This window comes from Aphelocoma coerulescens, chromosome 13 (assembly GCF_041296385.1).
Source record: "Aphelocoma coerulescens isolate FSJ_1873_10779 chromosome 13, UR_Acoe_1.0, whole genome shotgun sequence".
In the NCBI taxonomy this organism is placed as follows: domain Eukaryota; kingdom Metazoa; phylum Chordata; class Aves; order Passeriformes; family Corvidae; genus Aphelocoma; species Aphelocoma coerulescens.
Genome location: NC_091027.1, coordinates 18206591 through 18229651, shown reverse-complemented (window position 1 = coordinate 18229651; position 23061 = coordinate 18206591). Strand labels below are relative to the sequence as shown.

Sequence of the window (23061 nt, the reverse complement as noted above, 5' to 3'; positions counted from 1 at the left end):
CCCGGTCCCTATCCCTGTCCCCTCCCGTCCCGTCCCTGTCCCGGTCCCTGTCCCTGTCCCGGTCCCTGTCCCGTCCCGTCCCGTCCCGGTCCCGGTCCCTGTCCCGTCCCGTCCCTGTCCCTGTCCTGTCCCGTCCCGTCCCTGTCCCGTCCCGTCCCGTCCCTGTCCCTGTCCCTGTCCCGTCCCGTCCCGTCCCGTCCCGTCCCGTCCCTGTCCTGTCCCGTCCCGTCCCTCACCTGCGGGCGGGCGGCGCCGGGAGGGCGCGGGGGCGGCGCGGCGGGCGGTGCCGGGAAGGGCGGCCGGGCCGGGCGGGGAGGCGCCGGAAGAGCCCATTTCCTCCGCGGGACGGGACAAAGCGGCGGGGCCGGAGCGCAGCCAGGGCGGCGGCCGCCATCCCCAGCCCAGCCTCTGACCCGGTAAAGTTGCGGGTCTCGCACTTGGAAACTTTTGCGCGGCGGGCCGGGCCGGGCCCGGCTGCCGCGGCGCCCCGGAGGGAGGCGGGGGACGGGAGCGGAGCGGCTGGGGCGGCAGCCGGGCCCGGCTGGGGAGGCCGCGCTGCGCCGGGGCCCGCGTGGGAGCGGGGCGGGAGCTGCGGCGTTCGGGGCCGCCGAGCGCGATTCGCGGGGGGAGAAGCGCGGCCGGGCCGGCTCCCGGCGAAGTTTCGGTGCGGCGGGGCGGTGTCCAGGCCCCTCCCCGCGCGGCCGGGGCCGCCCCGGCGCCGCTCCCCGGCTGCGGGCAGGGCCGGGCACTGCCGGGAGCCCCCGGGAGCGCTCCGTGCCTTTCGGAGCCCCAGTTTGCCCGGGCGAGCCGCCCCGGCCGCGCTGCTGATCCCATACGCGAGCAGCCGGGAACGCCCCGCGCCTCCGCCTGGCTCCGCCACGTTTTCCGACTCCCACCTCTAATCCGCTCCTGTGCTGGAAGGAGAGAGCCTCTCCTTCGCTGACAGAAAGTTTCGCGCTACTTTTTCCTAGACAAAAAGTGGGGAGAGAGTATCAGCTCCTGGGTTATGTGTGACCCCTGTGTCTGCCGCCTGTGGCCGTGGGGTCCCTGGGCAGCGTGGGTCACCCGGCTTTTATTCACTGCTCATACCAGTTCAAAATGCCTAAAATCTTTCGGGCCGAAAGTTTGCAGGAAAGTGTGTGTTCCAGTTATGTCTAGTGAAGAGCTGGATGTGATCAAGGCACGGCTCCTTGCCTGTCTGCCCTTGGCCTGCCAGCCCTGCCCAGGAGGTGCCTTCTGGCGAGGGTCATCGATCGCTCCCTCACCCAGCCGGGCTGTGAGCCCCATGACCGTGTCCTCATCCCAGTTTTCGGAGTTATGACTCCAGGCGTGTCTGGGCTATCTGTATTGAACTAGTCTGGGAGCCCTTTGCTGCCCTTCCCCCTTTGTTTGTCTTTGACTATTGTTTTTTTGGGATGGGAGTTGTGCAGAAGGTGTTTTCTGGGTGCTTGAGTTACTGGTTTCCTGTGTTTTTTCTTCACTGGGACTGGGGAGTTGGGAGAAGGCTGCACTCCTCAGTCCTGCTGGCTACACCGGGCTCTCAGGGCTTTCGAACCAGCTAAAGGCTCTGCGGTTGTTTATTTCGGTTCCTGGGTTGGTTTGTAGTTCAGGATTGTGTTGATGAAGGTGAAAGCCCAGCTCATTTTACGCTAGGTGCAGTCTTTGCTCTGTCTTGGGGCACCAAGGCCACATTAAGTGTTTTGTTGTACTTATTTTACCCCTTCTGAATTGAAACATTTTGTTTAAAAGCACATACTTTGATGTTGACTCACTGTTTTTCATTTACAAAGAAACAGTTTCTAAAACATCACGGAAATGTTTTGACTTTTCTCAGCAGAAACAGACAAAGGTTTAGTAGGTTTTGTTTTTAGAAAGGCTTTGCCCTAACCTTTTCCATAACAAACAATGTGCCTTCAGTCTTTAGGGTTTTTTTCAGCCAGCTCTAATAATAGGCCTCTGCCTCAGAGATTAAAAGTTTACACAAGGTGGCTGGGGGGAGAGCAGTGGGCAGAGATTAGAAATCCTGTGCTCAAATCGATGCTTTAAAATATGAATGTAAATACTTTCCTCACAATGAATTTTCAAGCTTTGAAACATCAGCATTTCTGTGCTGACATGTGTAAGGACAGACATTAAGGTGCAGCTTCTTCATAGGGCTTCTGTTGGTCTGATAAAGTTAACTGGCAGATGTAATAGAAAAGTAATTTGTGTTTTTTTCAGAAGCATGAATATCTTCCTTCTGCAGCTGTAAGATTGAGAAACTGATCTTGCAAAGGAATCCACATTAGTAGAAATGTTTATGAGCTGGAAATACACTTTAGTGGGACTTCAGCCCTGCCTTTAATTTACATCTGCTGTTACTATTTGATTTCTAAATGACCTTTCTTATGCAGAGAATTAGTTAAGATCACAAAAATACTCAGTGGCCAAACCAGCCTGCTCATCATAGTGGGCAGTGGGTCTGGTCTGGAGCAAGGGCCCACGTGGCCATGGTGTTTCTGTTCAAGGACTTGCTGGGTTCTCTTTTACTGGCGTCTCTCAGCTTTGCTGGACACTAAAGAAAACATGATGAATAAAAGAGAACTGAGTGTCATTTTGTAAGGACAGTGCCTTATGAGGCAGTCACTCAATATGATGATGAATCACAGACTGGTTTGGGTTGAAAGGGACCTTAAAGCTCATTTGGTTCCACTCCCCTTGCCATGGGCAGGGACACCTTCCTGCCCAAACCCTGCACCGAGCCCTGTCCAGCCTGGCCTTGAATGCTTCCAGGGATGGGGCTTCCTGCTGCTGTGCCTTAACTGGACATCACTCAAAATCTGCTGTTGCAGAAGTTCCGTGAATATGACCTTGAGGAATGGGATCTGTTACTGCTCTGGGAATTCACCCGAACTGTTTCACAGCTAATCTGGAATAGCTCCATTCAGTGAGTTTATAGCTCGTGCATTGGTTAAACAGCGTTGCAGCTTTAGAGAAAGTGCAGATGTTTGATAATTACTACTTTTAACTCCATACTATTTTAATCCAGCAAATGAGATTTAAAATAGAGCTACCACAAAATTGTATGCTAGCACCCTCACTGGATGAGCTCCTCTGGAAAGACAAGTGCTGAGAGTGGCCTGCTGTGTCACAAAGCAGAACTGGGTGCAGATGGATTTACTGAGGTGAAGGAGTCGCAGGAGGAATGTGGTCACTGCAACTGGAAGTGGGATTGTTCTCCTCGAATGACTGAGACTCCTTATCTGCTAGTCAGGGTGAGAATGGGTGTAACTGTGATTTCTGGTGTGCAGGAGGTTAGTCCAGACTCTTCTGTTGGCAAATCTGATACTTAAATATGATTCATAATTCCTTGTGACTGATGGATTTAAAGAGCCAGCTATCTTTTCTCTCAATATGATTACATATTTTTGCTTGTTAATCCCAGATGTACTACAGCAAACATCTGTTAGTCCTTTGCTATGTGTTTATAAATGTCTCTGGTGGAATTAGAGGAGTAACCTTTTTTCCCCATGCTTTGTGAAGTGATAGAAATTATTCAATACACAGATCTAAACTAACGCAGTTTGCAAAGTGAAATTCTCCCCCAGTCTGACATTCCCTTCTGTTATAATTTCTCTAATTTACAAGACAGCTACTTATTAATCAGTTAGACTCCCAAGAGCTTCTTCTGAAAGGCTTTAAATTCAGGGATCTATGCCTGTATCCTGGGTTTATCCAAAGCAGTGTGGGCAGCAGGTTGAGGGCAGGGATTCTTCACCTCTACTCAGGTGAGACCCCACCTGCAGAGCTGGCTCCAGCACAGGAAGGACCTGGAGCTGCTGGAGCCAGTCCAGAGGAAGCACCAGGATGATCAAAGGATGAAGCAGCTCTGCTGGGAGGAAAGGCTGGGAGAGCTGGGATTGTTCAGCCTGGAGAAGAGAAGGCTCTGTGGAGACCTTAGAGCCCCTTCCAGTGCCTAAAGGGGCTCCAGGAGAGCTGGAGAGGGACTTGGGACAAGGGCCTGGAATGCCAGGGCGAGGGGGAACGGCTTCACACTGACAGAGGGCAGAGTTAGATGGAATAGTGGGAAAAATTCTTGGCTGTGAGGGTGGGGAGGCCCTGGCACAGGGTGCCCAGAGCAGCTGTGGCTGCCCCTGGATCCCTGGCAGTGCCCAAGGCCAGGCTGGACATGGTTTGGGGCAGCCTTGGACAGTGGGAGGTGTCCCTGCCCATGGCAGGGGGTGGAATGAGATGATATTAAAGGTCCCTCCCAACCCAAACCATTCTCTGATAAACTCAGGGATGGAAAAAGCAAACACGAGGCCAGCTGTAGCTAAAGGAATAACCATTACTAAGGCAGAGAGTGGAACAGTGCCTGTGAAACCAAGCTGGATGTCAGCTGGTTCTCTGGCAGCTCTGCTTCAGTGCATGGAATGGCACAAAGGCAGAGGAGTGCTGATGTGTGTCACAGCCCCAGAGTGAGTGAAACGCCTGACAGTGAGGGGCTTGAGAGCAAAGCAGACAGGCAGCTGGCACCAGTGGGGCAGGTAGGGATGCACTGAGCGTAATATGAGATGCTCAGCTTGTGGTGTGCTGTTTTTCCCAAAGAACACCCAGTTTCTCAGCAATCAGTGCCCTATTATGGAATAGATCTGCACGTGACTGTATATGCTTCGGAAGAATTTCTGTGTGGAACTGATGTTAGGGAGCAAATGAGTTGTTGTGGAGCAAATGAGGTGTTGGTGCAAGCTAAGATGGAAGAGGCACCATTGGTGCACTGTGTTCTGGAGTAGCCTTCAATAGCTAGTTCAAGAAAGAGGCTGAAACTGATGAGCTTAGTAGGTGGGTAGGTGCTGAAGGATCAGGAGAAGAAAAAATTACTATTTTATTTTTTTACCTGGAGGTCAACTGAAGGAACTGAGGAGAGGGTGTAAGCCCCACAGTCCTGTTGTTGCTGTTGTTCAGCAGAAGGTCAAGAGGGCATTTAGGTAAAAACTAAATTTGTGGCCTTTCACTTAAGTCAGTAAGAGTCAATGCTGTCAGGAACATGTGGCCTTGATGGCTTGTGTGGTTTTCCATGCTCCCCCTTCCACTGCTGTTCCCACTCCCCCAAGGGCTCAGAGTTTTCATTCACTTTATTCTGGGCACTTGCAGAGTTGATATCTATGCAGATCTAAGGCTCTAACAGAGAGATTCTTTTTCTGTATCCTTCTCTGGCTGATACAACCTGAGCACAGAAGATCCACTTAAATAAATGGTCTGCACAAGGGCTGCACTAGCAATGCAGCTTTACAGAGCCACAAAGGTCAGTTGAATTTTTCATGTAAACAGGGCTGAGCTGTGTGCCTATAAAATGGTGTTTAACCTGCATAACACTGAGCAGGTCACTATTCATCTTAGCAAAGTGCTCTTGAGATCTCCAGCTGAAGCTGTAGGTGGGTAAATGTTGTTTTTAATTGACTGGAATATTGAATTCAGAGCCAGCGTTGTTGAACAGCAGAGGACAGAGCTGTGGTATGCTCAAGCAAGAAGGTGAAAGTGGGTGTGAGTGCAACTAATCAAGACGTACAAGCTGCCAGTTTTTGCCCTCTTTCTTGCAGGTATGTCCTTGTAATGTATACTTGTAAAACTAATCTCTTTTAGCATGGCTTAAAGACCTAGAGAGTCTCACTGCTCAGTGCTGAAGAGTTGCTCCTGGTCTTGGATAATTCATGATGGGCTGTGGGCATATGTGCAGGTGACACATCCTGTAATAACTTCACTTACTAACCATACAGTTCATTCCAACCAGTACCTGATGTCCAGATGCTTTGGAGCCTAAGCATCCTGAAACTTCAATTATTTATTCATTTAAAAGGTGAGAAGTTGAACAATGAGCTGTAAGTGGCACACAGAGGGTTCACAGATTGTGTTCTGATTGCCGTAGCTGAGAGGTCTGTCCTGTCGTGACCCTCGTCATGAGGTTTTGGTTGCACTGGTCCACTCAGCTTTTTATTAGTCTAGTCCTTGTCTGAGGCCCTAAGTTACAAGCCCTTCACCTGGTCTTGTCTGAGCTGTTACCAACTACTGAAGGAGGGAATAAAGCAGGAGCTCTGCTTGTTGCACTGTTGAGCAGTATCCTCTGGCTCCTTTGATGCCTTTGTGGAGTGATGGATGCTCTAGGATGGTGTTTGGTGTCTCCTTCTGGTTTTCTGGTTGTAATTATCGACCCCTGCCACTTTTCTTTTTACTGATCCCTAAAATCACTTATCATCATTTACCTTCCTGCCCTCATATCCTCCCCCACCTTTTTCCTGGGTGGTGGCAGCATGTAAAGTCATCCCTAACAGGGAAAGCAGCAGGCAGGCAGTAAAACAAGCAATAAAACCATGAGAGAAGAGCAAACAAGTAGCATTGCTTCCCTGGGGTTCTCTGCCAAGGTCCAGCAGTGTAGGAGCTTCCTGAGGCAGGAGTTGGAGCCTGGACTGTCTGTTCTGCACATGTGCCCAGTGCTGGCAGGAGCCCCCGTGGCTGCTGGCTCTGACAGTCCTGGCTGCAGGTGCAGAGCAGCTCTCCCGTCATCGCATTCAGCTGATGACTTCACAGCTTTTAAATTTAGAAACCTTGTGAGTCAAACAACTTCATACAAGCTACAAGTAAAATGAAAGACATGGAGTATTTTTTGAGTGAAAAGCAGGAATCTGGTTTGGCTCTATGAGAGGCTCTGGAGTGGTTTAAATTTTGGTACGAAGTATGGCTTTGTAGTTCCTGCCACTTCCACTCTGGAAGATGTGTTTGACTAGAAACCACTGCCCTTGCAGCTGGAAACTAATTTCCTAAGTAACATTAAACAGGGCATCCTGGAAGTGGAGATGTGGGGAAGGCTTTTTGGACAATGGGCATAGCCTGTGTTTGTTACTCCATGACACTTCCACTGCTGGTGGGGTCCTCAATCACAACCTCCTTACTTTGTATGGGTACAGAGAAGAGTGCAGTATGGTTGTTAGAGTGGGTTTTTTCCCTTTTCTCCTAGCTGGGGGTTAGGGAGAAAAAATAATTATGTAAAATCCAATAAGAGTAGCACAAAAAAAAAAAAAAGCTAGAGGGCTAATTTGTAGTGAAACAGAATAATGCAGAATAGTTGTGCAGGGTTCAAAGCTTATAACCTCAAGGAAAAAAAAGTTAATTTCTGGTCTTTATGCATCAGTAATTCAGCATCAGGTGTTCTAAGCTGGTTTACTTAGTTTACAGAATTGGTTAAGACAATTTGAATATGGTTATTTGATTAAGAGAATATTATTGTGGACCTAGGGAAAAGTCAATGGCTGTCAGTGAAAGATGCAGTGTTCAGCAGAACCAGAGGCAAAGTGCTGGTGCAAAGCCAATGGAACAGGATTTTTTAGCTCATCTGGTTTTTGTTCTGTTGGTTTGTGATGTTTCCTGTTTCTGGGGGTGAAAAGAAGGGGTGGAGAGAGAAAAATGTATCTTTAATCAGATGTGGGTTGGTTTCTACTTAGTAAATGGCTGTGTTGCTACATTAAAATTTTTTTCTTTTCCAGCAAGACCATCCAAGCAGTGACTCCTTTTTCTCAAGCCTGGTTCCTTCACGTTGCTTTCACGGAATGTGAATGTGGGTGGGACAGTGACTTTTTTTTTTTAACGGAAGTTGCTTTAATTGGTCGCCTATGTGTAAAGGCAGTGACTCGAAAGGATTCCTGCCCAGGCAGATAGATCATGGTTAGCTCTGACTCTCGTGCACTGTGGTGCACCCTTAGCGAGTTTGTACTTGATAGAAGGGGGTTATGGCCGTGCAGGAGCTCTGGGAAGCATCCAAAAATTCATCACACCACTGTGTTTTTATTATTGCTTGCTTTGCTCTTCTGGAGAAGCTGCAAAGTTCTCATCTGTCAGTGCCCTGTGTTCCCAGTGTCTGCAGCCTGGAGGAGATGGGCTGGCAGAGCATCCTGCCTTTAGTGCAGGCACTAAAACATGCTTAACTCCTCCAAACCACGCTTGTACATCCCATTCATGCTCACTCCTTCTTCTGGGGTTTGTTTTTGTGAATTCCCCCCTTCCCCCTTCCAAACTCACGGTGTGTGTTGGTGGAGCTGCAAGTTGAGAGTTGTCTGAGGGCGTGTGGTGATGGTGCAATTCTTCCTGTGAGAGTAACTCATTGTTTAGAGCTGGGAGGTGTTGCTGAAGTTGCCCTGAGCATGAAATGAAAATCTCGGCCTCATCACCTGTGGGGTTTGTTACTTTTTTCTTTAAAAAAGAACTGCTTTGTAAATTTTAGCTAAGAGTGACAGAGTGTTCCTGAATCAAAGTGGAGGACGGCGAAAGGACTTCTGAAGGAGTTTTTGTAGGAAGCTTAGAAAACATTTTACTTTGAAGAGTCTTCACACTTGTGTTCTTCTTTGCTTCAGTGGGTGCTTCTAGTAGGTTTTGCACAAAGAGAAAACTGTGGAAAACTTTTTCCATTCTTAAAACACAGAAGTTTTTGTTACATAGTCCTTAGTTACTGCTACGCTGAGCATGCAACTGAGACAGAATGTGGTATTTAGTGTCTGATAATACAGGGCTGTCCATTTGCTCCATGTTTAAGCAGATAGACCCCCTAATTACAGGGAGTCTTTTTTTTTTTTTTCTAAACACATGTGTCAGCTCCAACAGCTCCAGTATTTGTGCACTTCTGACAGTTTTAAATTGTTAATGAAGGTCTGGATTTTGAAGATGTGGTCAGCTAAAAGCACTGAAGAGTATTGCATAACAACATATCAATTTAGGAATGAAAATGCAGTTTGAGTGGGGTCAGATTCTGGTTATTTCTGACTCTTTAGCATAAACAGCACTTTTTATTACAGGTTGAGTGCTGAGGAAGATCAGAACAAAAATCCCCAGGTTTCCTTTTCCCTTTATTGCCAGCCATCAGTGAGTTTTTGCAAGCTAAGCAAGAATCAATTTTGCAGCCGTGGCAAATTTTTCTGCCAGTTGATAAAGTGGACTAATTTATAACAACCTTTTTCTTATTTAACACAGAGTTGTGGCAAAAATTAACTTGTTAAAAGGTTGCCCCTTCTTGCATTCCTTGTTAACTTAAGGTTGGTAATTGGAACCTGTGCTGGCATAGTTTGGGGTTTGAAGAGCCATGCTCTGAGGCCACAGCCTAGTTATTATATCTGCACTGACTGTGTGTCCCTAGGGTCTGAAATGTGTTCTGTGGTTCAGAGAGTGCCAGAAAGCTCTTCTTTAATTCTTTCTCAATGATTTTAGGGAAGCTTCACAGAGTTTTCTGCCTCAAGAGTGGAAAGACACTGAGGTTGGAAGGGCTCTTGGTAGCTGAATTCAGGTGGTCCAGCAGATGCACAAGACCTGCGTGGGCTCTGACATCCTGTCTCCAGGCTGAGCCCCCTTGCTGTGTTTGAGTGTGAACCTACAATTTGAGCCTACAGCTTCAGTGTGAGAGATGTGGCTGAGTAAGGGCTGCGTTTGGGAGGTTGAAGTTGCCATCACTGCAGGGATAAGCTCATGAGAGATGTGCTGTTTGTGTAACATGCAGGTGTGGTGTCCTTCTGCATGGCCAGAGCCTCGCAGTGCTGACCCACAGAACAGCCCAATGCAGCAGTTATGAATCTAGTGGTCACTTGTTCTGATTTGGGAAGTTATCGTTCATGGTGGTCGTGCAGGTCTTCAGCATAAAATGCACAAACATCCCTGTGCAGGCAGAGTGGTTTTTATTCATAACAGGAATAGCTTGCTGGTCATGACACATCGTCTGTTTTTTTCCAAATACAGGGTTTTGCAGCCAGAACATAAAAATTAATCTTGGTTATATAGAATATTCTCTTTTTTAGAAAAAGCACATGTGTCTTCTAAAGCACTCTTGATACCCTGTCAGTTTTCTTTATGGAGATGGGATCATGCATGAATTTTGGAAACTGAAAACTGCAGAAATAAATTGGAGGTTTGTTGGGACATACCAGGCTATCCATCTGAACAATTCAGTGAGTATAAGCCTGAGTTTGGCTCCTGTATTCTCTCAGGGTGTCATCCATGAACTGGGGCCTTAGTGTGACATAAATAAATCACTAATTGCTTGTGCTGCCTGTGATTTGTCTTCCATGCACCTCCTTTCTAGCTCCTTTGAGGTAAACAATTCTGTCAAAAAGGAAACGATCAGAGCTGAACACTTACATAACTGGAGGCAAGAAGCTGCTGTTGGCACCAGCATCTCCCAAGAAAACATCATATTTGCCATTGTGAAATCTCTGCTGAGGTCCCAGGACCAGCACAGTGAAGCTGCTTGTGCAGAGCGAGCCTTCATCCCCTCAGCGACAGCTGGACCTGAGTGGAGCAGTGAAAACCTGTAGTGACAGAGCACGTTCCTGATTCTGACTGAAAATGAGTTGCTCAAATCCTCAGCACTGTGACAATTTGGAAGCTGCTAGGAGATAGCACAGACTGCTTGGGGGAGAGTGAGGCTTCTTAATCTGGTGATGTGCCCTGTGCCCACTCCCATGTGATGCTTCGTGGGCTGGGCAGGGCAGGGCTCTGCTGCCCCGGGGGAAAGGTGAGGGGCTCCCTGGGGCTGCTGGCTCTGCTGGGAGACAACACCTACACTGGAGAGAAAACAGTCAGGAATTTCATGGATTTTTGTAGGGACACTGGATTGAGTTTCATCTCTCAACTCAGTAGCAAGGTCTAAATGAGCGGAGAAATAGAGAAACATTTGTTTGTTACTGGCTGTGTACGGCTGTCTGATGAGTGTTTCAGATGCCTCTGTGGGCCTTCTCCACAAAAGCAGCAGAGAAAAACTTATGAAAGCAGATTAAAAGACCTGGAACTGGAATGGCACTCGGGAGAGACAGGCTTATCTGAACCTGAATGTTGTCTTTTTTCTTGGGTAATTACTGCAGTTTGTGGAAAAAAAAACCAAAACAAGAGGTGTAGCAAAGTTGAATATACTTAAGTGGCAGGAAATTCCATTAAGGAAAACATGGTCATTGATTTCTACAGAAGTTTGTTTTATTCAGTGAAGTTACTTCTCATCTAATTTTCCTTTATTTGTATAGATACCGCACTTGGAAGTTTAGTAAAATTGTATTCAGTGAAAACCAAGAGTTTGGGATGAGGCGGGGATGGTCTTACCTTGACACCAAGCTGGACATGGCCAATGTATCTACTCACACCTCAGATCTTGGGGGCACTCCAAGTTTAATAACACAGACACAGGCAGTGCATTCCACCTTTGCCACCCAGACCTGAGTCTTGTAAGACAGGTTCGACTCAAACTCATCCTGTACATACAAATATGAGCTTTGCCACAACATGACATCTGACTTTGTATTAATATTTCAGACTGTTAAATGCTAACAGTAAGGATTTCTAATGAAGTAGTTACCTGCGTGGCATTTATGGTGGGGGACAGGGTTTGGTATCTGAGCAGGTAGAATGTAAGGTTGAAGGCTGTGTTAGAGGAGGATGACTCTCTGTTTTTAGTTCTGTATGCTTGATGTTAAATAAAAGCAGCTTAAATAAAGCCTGCTTAAATCCTCCTTGAAAAGCATCACATATACCAAACATCCTTGACTTGCAGCTATTTGGCTGCCGAGTGCTGCTTTATTTGTGGAACAGGGCAGACAAATTAATTTGGAGACTGTGAAGTGAAAGAATGAAACTTTTTATTTTATGGATACTCCTAGTTATATGAAAACCAGTTTTGAATTGTCAGTGGGCCATATGAAGCCCCAGCATGTGAGCTGAGTTGTTGAAGTGGGCCTTAATCTTTCTGAAACCAAAACTGTTCAGAAGATTTGCATTAATGGTGTGTTAGATACCCAGTTCCTGAAGATCTTTGCTCTCGTCTGCTACCTTCAGCAGGGGTCAAGGATCCCTGCTGGTTGTCAGGTGCATTGGGTATTTGGGTAACAAGCCAAGCAAAAGGATTCCCTTGGGAACAGGGGATCTGATTAATTTTCTCTCTGAAAGATGAAGCTGGGTCATTGTGTTGTGAATCCCACCATGTTCCATCCCCAGGACCTGGGTGATGGTAAGGGCTGTTCTCATTATGTGGTACAGAGTATCTAAAGACAGTCTGGAAGCATGGTGGGAGGAGACCAGATTATCATTCAAAATGAGTGAGACTACTTAAAGACATATGAGAGAAAAAAGCTGCAAAAAACTGCAGTGGAGTACCTCTAACTGCTGCTGGGCACATCAGCCCCACAGAATGGGGAACAGCTGAGGAGTAGCAGGAAGGCTGTTCAAATGGAGAATGTCCTCTCAGGTATTAAATGTTCTTGTCCCATGTTCTGTGTCAGGTATTTTGGATAGCACAATGCTGGAATTCAGCATGTGGTCTATTGTGCCTGGCCAGGTCAGCTCCTCTCTGTGCCAGTCAGACCATTCCTTGACTGCTGGCTTCCCTGAGAAAAACCAAGAAACCAGTGAGTGCAGCTAAAAGCTTTTAGAAAGCAGCCTGGCAGGAGAGTTAAGTGTGAAGACTGACAGCAGATGTCATGGTAAAGACTTTTCGGGTAGCACAAGGTGGTGGGACTGAAGCACAGGAGATGGGCAGTTGTTTTTTGCTGTGTTACCCTAAGAGATTTACTCTTGCCCAGAGGTGGGGTGGCTGCAGGATGGTTGGTACAGGGCAGGTGGAATGGACTCACTCAGTAGTGTCTGAGCTACAGCCAGCAGTGCCTTCAGGGGTGTGTGGGAGTGCAGCCTGGAAAAACAGGACCACAAGCACTTAGGCCTTTTCATGATTCATTGGGGTGCAGAGCTTGCTGTTAAAATTGTGCTCCTTCATGGGCTTTTGGAAAAGCCTTGGGTGCCTTCAGGGCACTTCTGCAAAGCAGCTGCAGAACTGCATTCCTCTGCTTGCCAATATCTAAAAATTATTTGCATACCTGTATTATGGAAGTAGGTATCTAAAATTATTCCTAAAACCTTGAATTACCAGTTTTTGGAAACACTCAGACTTCAGATGTGGTTTTTGGAAGGGGCACTGTGTGCACATCACCCTCGGTATGTTCCTGGCAGGCCAGCTCCTGTACCAGGGTGTGTAAGTGCAGCCCCAGCAGCTCAGACATCCCTCTGCTCATCCTTCTCTCCGAGCAGGACTGGCACCTGCCCTGGGGGGCACTTCAGAAGCAGAGCTCATCTCCATGCTGCTCCCTCTCTGTGCAGTCTCAACTCTTCCATCAGGACAGTAACCTGGGAAGGGAAGTTTGAGTTACCAGCTTACTCCGAGACTGAGCTCCCTGCAGTGGCTCACCCCATCAGGCCTGTGCCAGCGTGGGTCTGTTTGGGGCAGGGAGAGGGTAGCAGGGTAGCAACAGTGGTTGTTTGAAGCAGAATGGAGACCTGTCCTTAATTTTTAGCTGTAGATGAGATCTTTCATGTTTGTAGAAAGGAATAGAGAGTTCTCCAGGGATGGCTCTGCTTGCAGATCATTGGCTGGAACACAGCTCTGAAAGTGGCTTCTTCAAACTCTGTGCTTCCCCTGCCCTCATGTCCTTGCTGTGCACTAAACCCCAGTAAGATGCTGCATTACTATGGAGCCCTCTATTGCAATAATGAGCACCATCACAAACAGTAAAATAACCCAAAGGGCTTGCAGTTAACGTGCTGGCTGGTAAGTGTGGTTGAAGATTGGGGCTTCACATGTCTGCACATCAGATGTGTGGGGAGGGCATTCCTGCTCTCTGCAGAAGCTCTGCTTGATGCTCAGTTTTCAGTGGCTCCTTGTTCAGCTTGGCTGTGGTATCCAGCTTTGCCCTGTGTTCCCACTGCAGTGGCTTTGCCAAGGGTGCCAGCTGATGGTGCCATCTCCCCTTGCCATAGCGGTGTCTGTGGTGGCACGGTGAGCCAGATGGGGATCTCAGCCCACCTTGCAGAAATGGATTTCTTTCCCTCCAGCCAAATCAGTCCTTCCCCATCTGGTTAATCGCTCAGGCGTGGGGAAAGCTGTGCCAGTACGGAGGGGGTGTGATGTGCAAACGGGAATGAGTTCCTGGAGGGGTGTGGGAGGATGAACATTGGTCTTTAAGCAGCTTTTCTGCTGCTTATGAAACCACAGGCTGGGCAACCACAACTCCTTGTGCAGTGGTGTCGTTCTATATATTCCCGCACTTGAGATTCAGCGCCGCTCACTCTTCTGCCGTGTGGTCTGTGCTGCTTTGTCCTTGAAATTCGTGGTGGGGCTGGGGAATGGAGAACCTGTTTCCATGTCACTTGGGCTGTCCCAGCTGTCAAACCAGCGCTGCACTGCTCTGCAAGTGGGTTCCTCTTCCAGAGGATGTCCTCTTTCCCTGCAGGTGTTGGAGTGACTGCAGTGGGGGTTGTGGTGTGCTCTCCAGCAGCCAAGGATGAAGCACTCTGCTATAATATCCCATGATGTGGTTTGCTACCTGTTACTGTATTTGAATTCAGTGAGGGAGAGCTTGAGCAGTCACAGGGAAAAGACAAGTTCCAGAGAACTGGAGGGTCCTCGTGGTGGGTTCACAGCCATGCCAGAACATGACCCTGGCTGCTGTCCTTTTATCCCCTGAAGCCATCTCACCCATGTGTTGGTAACCTATAGCCTGTTCCTGTATTCTCCACAAGTATCAACTGAATAAACGTATTTATTGCAATGTACAAATGATATCCAAGCTATTGCTGCCAAACAGGCTATTTGATATCAAGTGCTGCTTTTTAGATAAATTTCAATAGCGCTGCTACTAAGTGGTTTTATAGACCATTACTTTAGGCCAGTTCATGAACTATCATACTAATGTATTTTCAGATGAATTGCCTTTATTATGCTACTAATACAATTAATGTATCTTCTCGTGGTTACCTCGTCCTGCACGTTGTTTCTGCAGGAGGTGTGACAGCATTAACTACATAGAAAAAGCCTTTCTTTAGAAACCTGCTGGGCTTTCCTTGCCCTGGCTATGTTTCTCAGAAACCCCAAAGGTTTTCAGTGTATTTTTCTTGGCTTCTTACATAGGAAGCATTCATGTTGAGCTATTGGGGGGGGAATAAACCACTGAAATTCCTTGTGGAGGGTGGGAAGCTACCTGGGAGTGAAGGGTGCCCTGTGCCAGCATCTGGGCTGTGGCACAAGCCAGTGGGTGAGTGAAATTAAAAGGGGGTGATTGAGAGAGAAGGTTAATCAGTGAGTTCACAGTGCTTAGTGGTCACTGTCAGAGGTAGGGGAGGACAGGAGGTGACCACCTTCCACCTGCCTGTGGCTCCTTGGGGGCTCTGGAACTGTGGCCTGGCTTGTGCTCTGGGAGCTGGGAGCCTTCACCTGCACCCACAAGTGTTTTCAGCCAAAGCCAGCAGAAAGGTTCCATGTATGCCAGCATTGATCAGGCTCTTTCTAGTCTCTCTTTTTTTTAAGCTTTCAGCTTTTAAAGTTTTTTTCTCCCAGCAGTGTGGGCACTTGGAGCGTGGGTGTAGTGGAGAGATGAATGCTGAATATTCCACCTTGCACCTTGTGAAGTTGTGCTTCAGTGTGTCAGCTCTGGTCAGCAGTGCTGGAGTGAGTTCTTAATCTCTCCTATGGTGCCCGTGGTGTGAGAGCCTGTGGGACGGCTGGGGACCAGACCTGAGCCAGGTGATGCTGAGCTCCTCCAGTGCCCCAGAGCTTTTATTCTCTGAAACAAGCAGCCCCTCCTGAGCACAATTAGCTGTTGGGGTCGGGAGAGAGCAGTTGGTTGTTGGTACGTGTTGTAAACATTGTTGGTTACCAAAATTAGTGCCTTGCCTCCTGCTTCTTAAAAATAACGGGATGTTGTGCTTGTCTGGCAGCTTGGGGACATCTGGTGCTGTCAGAGCAACGTGACTGCTGAGATGCTGCACAGGCAATGCCCTGTCCAGAGAAAGATTAAAAATATCAGCTAATAAGCTTTAAAATGACCTCAACAGTAGGTGTTTAGGAAGATGGGTGGAAGGAGATTTAGGAAATCTATTTCTCTTCCTGACTTTTTAAAAAATAAAAAGTTACAAATGTAGGTTTAGTCTAATCTTGAATTTTGAGGTCAGCTCAAAGCAGGAAGAGCTAAAATATATTATGTCTGAAGTGATATGAGTTGGTTTTATGGTTCCGTAATACTTCAAATCCAGTTTTTACTGAGATTATTGTTCAGTTTATTCTTTCATTGTGCTGTGCAGCACCATGGTGTTAATCCAGTGATTTGTTGTAGTTCCTTATTTTTAGTTCTAATTTTTTGGACTCCTCAACAGCAGAGCTATTTTAGTAGTTTCACTCAACTTTTCCCATAAGTATGTTTGCTGTTCCGTTGGGATGTTGATATAAAACTGTAACGGGAAGAAACGGCTCAGTGACAGCTTTGAACAGATCTCTTCATGCAAATCTGCTTTTCCCTCCTATGCAAATGTTAAGGAGAAGTGTAATAGATATGTAAGCTGTTAAGTATGAACCAGCTGGATTTTCTGGCTTTGTAAGACTTAGATTCACTCCTTTACCTTTGTACTCTCCAAAGGTGAACTGGGTGAAGGGGGAGGGTGCATGGGTTGGTTTAAATCTGGCTCCTGGTTTGGCAGAGCCTTTGGGGTAGTGACTCGTGGTGGAGCTGAGAATATGGGCAGCTTTCTGGGGCTGCTGAAGTCAAGGTGTTCCCTTCTGCTCCCCCACGCCTTGGGCTGTGTCTGAGGGCTGGTCTGGGAGCACAGGAGAGCTGGCCCTGGAAGGGAGCCCTGGGAGAAGGGGGCTCCCAGCTTCGTGGGAGAAGTGTCCCCACTACCTGTGGTCCTTTGTTGGTCGGGGATCACCAATGAGTAGCCCAGGCACTGCTGATCTTGTCATTGCTCTGATAAAACAGTGTGGCTTTGCAGTAGTTCTTTGTGTGGATTTATTTGCTTTTGGTTTTATTTTCTAACCAAAATGTACAGGTAATATCTGTATATTGTCAAATGCCTGTATATTTGTCAAACTCACCATTTGAATCAAAACAGATGTTTCTGGAGATGCTGTAACCTTCACTTACACTAAATGGATGTTTTGTATTTAACAGTCTATTTTAATTTATTAAGATGCATTAACAATAAAAAATTGTATTCATGTATCTCTTTTGTTCTTGCAGAAATGACTGCTGTCACTGCAGCCAACGTGAACTTCAAATGGGACCCCAAAAGCCTGGAGATAAGAACACTGGCAGTCGAAAGGCTGCTCGAGCCTCTTGTTACACAGGTAGGAAGAACACGGGGCAAAATCACCAGCCATAAAGAGGATTGCCTGTTTTGGTGTTTTATTTTAATCAAGTCACAAAGCTTCAATTCTAGGTGTAAATAACGATGAAGTCTACAAGCAGTTTCTTTGTTCCGTTTCATTGGAACATTGGCCATGAGTCCAGGGAGACTGTGCTGCTTCAGCACCTGATAAGACACAGCAGTTACTAACATGCACTTCTGATTGAAATAATGTTCCATGCCTACACTTTGTGCTGGATTTGTGAATAAAAGCTTCTTTCTGTGGGGTGTATGGGCCCCAGTGAAAAGCACTGAAGAGCTCAGGAAGGCTGGAGTAAGTCTTATAAAAGGGAGCTATGTGTTTTGGGTGTTTTGAAAATTCTTGGAAGAGACTTTCTATGAGGTCTGGAAGAGAAGGTACACTGGAGACAGTTCACTCTTTGCCTGTAGCATTGTTTTCCTGGAATATGAAATGTCTAAAATGATAGAATGAGCTGGACACCATTCCTGCTAAGTGCAGATGGGAATTGCCAAGTTCTGTTTCTGGTATTTTTCCCTTTAGTCACCAAGCTGCTGTCTGTACCTGCCACTTGTTCCCTCTGGATCCTCAGTGGGCAGTTGGATGATAAGGCTCTTTAGCCAAAGTTACTGATGGAGTCTTTGCTTAGGAGAAATTGCCCTAATTTGGCAAACTTAACTGAGCACACTTGTTCACAGGACCTTTTTCACCAAGTGCAGTGTCTGAACTTACTCCTCAAGGAATAAGCACAACAGGCTGTACTGGCAACCCCCAGTTTTCTGAATGGTGTGACTGACAAAACACAGAGGGGGAACTGGAGCAAATTGCCTTGTTGCAACTTGTTCTTTATTTGTAGAACACGATGAACTGAGACTACCCAGCACAAATGCTCCCCGTTAACCAGCCAGGATATTCCCAGCTGATGGCTTTCCCTCTCTACATCAGCCAACTGGGAAGATAGATTCAGCTCTGAGGACCTTTATGTCAGTGCTCCTCGGGCTTTCCAGAGTAGTAATTTTTTTTGTGTTGTAATTTAATGTCCCTCTAAAGTAGCTTTGTGTGCATTTTCTTACGCTTTCCAAAAAGGAGAGGAAAGAGGAAGGCAAACGGAGAAATGTGTGTGTGGATTTTGTGACATGTCTGTGTTGGATAGAAGGGGATGGATCCTGATCCTGAGCTCAGGCAGTACCTGGGGGTCTCCTGGCCTCTGGTGATGAGCCTGTTCCCAGCAGGGTTTCAGTCTAAGACACAGAGCTTAGAAATATTTGTTGATTACAGGAGGTTTGTGAGAGTTCAGTTGAGGGTTTTTTAGGGAAAAATGAGCTCTACCAAATCCTTTGCTGTGCATTCAGCCCGTTGGCTATAGCACTGTTTTGGACTGAAAAGATACTGTGTCTCTACATTTCTACTGGCACAGACTTCAACCTTGTCTGGGGTCTCTTATGGCTGGAGAGTTATCCCAAACTAATTATCCCCACCTTGGTTTCTTTCATGCGGTGCCAAAGAGCTCTGGCCTGTTACTGACACTGCAGTTTATCAAAAACACAAATAGATCTCCATTCTTAAAATCAACTTTTGAGGTCTGCTGCTGCTAAGAGAAGTCTTTGAGTTGTTTAGCTGCATTTATTTGCTCACCTAAAGAATCAAGAAGCATGGTAGTGTTTCAATGTGGAAAACACTCATTAGGTTAACTTGAGCTGGCAACAGTGCAGGTATTAGCAATACACGGTCTAGAAAAAAAAGTGGCCTTACTATCAAATGGATAAATGTTAAATTTGTTTGATGTTGGGCTTTTTCCCTTCCATCTATGCCTTTAGGTAACAACACTGGTTAACACCAGCAACAAGGGCCCCTCCAATAAGAAGCGAGGCCGTTCTAAAAAGGCCCATGTCTTGGCTGCTTCAGTGGAACAAGCAACAGAGAATTTCCTGGAGAAAGGAGACAAAATTGCAAAGGAGAGCCAGTTCCTGAAGGAGGAGCTGGTGGCAGCTGTGGAAGATGTTCGCAAGCAAGGTAAGAGTGTGGAGCTGGTGGCTTCTCAAGCTGTGGCTCTTCAGAGCAAGCAGAACCGTTCCCATTTCCCTTTGCTGCTCTTTCTAATGACTCTGCACCTCTCACCTTGGGGATTCTCAGCTTGCCTGGCTGGCATCCCAGAGCAGTAATATAACTGGGTAGGTCTGGAAATTGGATGTTCCAAGTAGAGATTAAGAAGAGAAGCAGAAGGGCTGGTTCTTTGAAGAGCATTTAAAAACTCAGTTTAGGCTCAAAAGTAAACGTGCTCCCCACAGCTATAAATTTTATGGGACTGCATCTCAAATATGTCAATAACTTCTTCAATATTTGGCTGTATACAGACCAGCACTGTAGGAGGAAGAGCCAAGCGTTGACTCGACAGAGATGTGTTTCTTGAATATGCAAAATGTAAACAGCACCAAACAGAATGTGAAGACCTTGATTAAATATTCCAGGCTTCCTTCCTCATGTCTAATGTTGATTTTTATAATTTTATTTTTTACTTTCTTGGAGCAGACCTTCAAGAAAAGCCTGTGGAGCTGACTTACTCTAAAATATGCACTAGTAAATACTGTTGCTCATAAATCATTTATCATTCTTCCAGTCATGAGTCTTTTCTATGCTTCAGTGAAACCCAGTCAACTGGTATTAATGGTGACGGCTGCTGCTGCAAGAAAGGGAAAACTCATTAGCATTAATTACTTGTTTGTAGCTGAAGTTGCAGAGTGGTGAAATATTAGTTGAAAATGGTTCTAAGTTCTGGATGAGCCTGGTTGACAGACCAAAGAAAGATCAAGGTAAGAAGGCTGCAATATAAGAGGCTAATTGAGTTGGCTTAATTTAACAACAACAACAAACAGCAAGAGAGACCCCTTTGACTCTGAGCTTTAATTGTTGGTGCTTGCTGCTCAGTGGAGAGTCAGAACTCATCTGTGGGTGCCTCCAAATGGCTCAGTGATGCTGGTGAGAGAGGGAGCTCTGCTCAGCCCTCGGGACTGAGCTGGATTTGTAGCTGAATATTGCAGTGAGAAGCTGGTGGGAAGGAGAGACTGATAAAAAAATCTTCCAGATGACCCTTTCCCATGTTTCTTGGCTCCTTCTTGGTTCTGAGACTACACATAGGCTTGATGCCAAAACCTCCCTGCTCTGTTGGCTTTGACAGAGGAGGTGAAGCTCATAACTGAGAGGTGCTGGAGTGAAATAACTTCCCACCTTAATGTTGCTTCACTTCTTTCTCCCTTTTTGCTGTTTGCAGCCCATGTGAATTCTGGCCTAAAAGCGGGGGCTGGGCCTGTTTCCTGAGGCTGGGTGGGCGGTCAGACTGCAGTGAATCTCCTGGACACCAGTGGGGCCCACCATCCTTTGTGGGACACAGTTCCTGCACAACCAGGGATCAAAGCTGTGCCCCATCACAGGGCCAGTGTTTGGCCAGGTTTAGCAGAGCAGCTTTTGGTGAGGAAATTAAAAATCAAACCAGCCTTTGAGGAAATGAGAAGCAAGCAGTGAAGAATGAGCTAGAACAGAGGGAAGGGTTATTGCTGCCAGTGCCCAGGAGGATTGCAATTCTCAGCAGTGCTAATAACAGCAGGGAGATACATTGGGAGGTTGTATGTGGTTATATACACTGTGTGCACCTCAGAAGCTCCCAGTATTGTGGTAGACCAGTTGCATTAATGAACTGGAGAAACAAGGACAGTGTGATGCAAAGCCTGAGCATGTGCTCAGCAGATCTTCCTGGTGGTGGTGCCTTTACCTGCCTTTTGCAACTGGGGCAGGAGTGGAGAGGAGAATCTGGGTGTTGTGGTCAGCAGCAGGGTGATCATGAGCTGGCAGCATCTGGGTCTGACAGCAGCAGTGGGATTACAGATCTAGAGCACAATTAATCTTCAGTGGAGGACAGGAAAATAGCATTAATAACGCCTCTATTTAGAGTAGGGAGCAGTTTAGTTACCATAATAAAAAAAGATGAATGAATGTAGATGGGGATTACGAAGATGATTAGGACAATAGATAACTTGTCTCATCAGAGAAAATTAAAAACTTTTTTTTCAGCCTAGCAAGAAGATTGAGAGAGTACATGATTTTAGTGAGCACGCTTGTTCATAAAATCCCATTTGTTGGGGGTAAAAACAAAGAAGTGAAAAGAGCTATTTCAAATGAATAATAGCATGGCTAGCTCCTAAATCAATGTAAGAGGATCTTCAAAGTCTTCTTGTTTTTTACAATGGCAGAATAAATTACAACTCGCTTTAAATATTAAGCAAGTTAATGAAATATCCTACAGTAAGATTCCTGGCCCTTTAAAGCTTGGACTTTTGATTTCTTATAAAGTAATGGAAATTTTTAAGACTTTGAGCTAAAGAGTGGAGATAAGGAATCAAAGTGTTTTTCAGAACAGATCCTGCTGTGGTTATGGAAAAGACTTGATATTGGGAAAGCATTTGATGTGAACACTTTGAATTTCAGCATTGTCATAGTGTTTGTTAGAGGCATTTCTGCCATCAGAGGTTTGCTGGGTAGCAGAAGGGGCAATACTGGTCCTGCCCAGCCTGACTTCCTCACTGTAAGCTCCCTGTGGGGTCTCATTGTGTGGTGGAGTGCTCAGCTCTTCTGGTGCTGTTGGGAAGTGGTGTGGAACTTGAACCAGTCCCCTACCCAGGTGCTTGGCACTGAGACAGCTTCCAAACTGGGCTGAAGAAGGAAATTTCTTTTGGGTCAGACTGGCAAGGCCATTCCTGATTCCCTGGAATGCTGATGGCCACAGCTCACTGTCTCTGTAGCTGCCTGTGAGCGTGGGGATCCAGGGAATGAGCTGTGCTCTTGCTGCTGTGTGTCTTCTATGGCAACTTTACATAACAGACCAAAAATTAAAACTTCAAAAGCCTAAGCCTGTGTATTGGGTTTGAGGTAGGAGAAGGGATGAATGCTTTGATGTCTCAGGTTGCCAATGCAGGGGAATGAGCCGACTGATTCAGCTCAGTGTCCTTCTGCTTCATGTTTCTAAGTGAAGGGTTCTTCAAAACTGAACAGTGAGATGAGTTATGAAAGGGAAAAACAGTTTTTTCAACTGTACATCACAGAAGATGTCTGGTGTAAGGATTTCCAAGGAGCAGTAGGAAGCCAGTTATGGAACATCTTGAAGTTAAATACTGAATTCTTCTTGGAAAATTCAGCTTTAAAGTTCTGTTGGGACCAGTTAGCTAAATTTCTTTGAAAGGTGCAATGGGTTCAGTTGGTTTCCTGCAACAATGCTTTAGGAATGTGCCACTTGGGAAAGCCATAACCTGAGGGAGCTCTGAGGTGGCTCTTGGCAAACTGTAGGAGTGTTGTAGACAGTATATGGATTTAACTGAAGACAAGATTAAGGAATTACCAGAAGCTTTTGTTGCCATAAGTACCAATTTCTGTGTTGATATGGCAAAAGGTCATGTGGGGCCTTGTCCTTTATAGCAGAAAGCCGGGACAGCCTGCTGTGACACTGCTGGTGGGCATTGAAGGTGGCATTATTGGGGATGGAACTTCAGTATCCAGAGTAGTAGAGACTTGAAACTGATTTCCTGCTTGCCTTCATTTGGTGGGGAATGGCAGCCTCTGGGGAAGTGCAGCGGGGTGCTGTGAGCAGGAGGGAATGGCCTGGTGGCACTCGTGGTGTCCCTGGCACTGCTGGCAAAGCAGCCTGGGCACAGCTTTGAACTGGAAGTGCTGAAAGGTACGAGGTGATGCGTGGGCACGAATTCCCAGCTTGGAAGAGGAGCAGCGGTGTGTCCTGGGTGTTCCTGCCTCGCCCGTCCTGCCTGCTGCTGTGCCCTCCCGCTGGTGGTGTGTCCAGCATGGTCATCATGCTCCACATGAAAGTGCTCCACCACTGA

At 46.7% G+C, this 23061-nt stretch overlaps 1 protein-coding gene across 1 annotated transcript in view; it reads left to right on the top strand.

Moving 5' to 3' along the window:
• The first annotated feature begins 307 nt into the window (after positions 1 to 307).
• CTNNA1 (catenin alpha 1) overlaps positions 308 to 23061 on the top strand; it is a 121151-nt gene continuing 98397 nt past the window's right edge. Inside the window, exons 1-3 of the mRNA XM_069029282.1 lie at positions 308 to 416; positions 17055 to 17161; positions 18997 to 19192. Coding sequence (XP_068885383.1) covers positions 17057 to 17161; positions 18997 to 19192 — 301 coding nt within the window. The 5' untranslated portion in view covers positions 308 to 416; positions 17055 to 17056. The remainder of the gene's footprint in view (positions 417 to 17054; positions 17162 to 18996; positions 19193 to 23061) is intronic.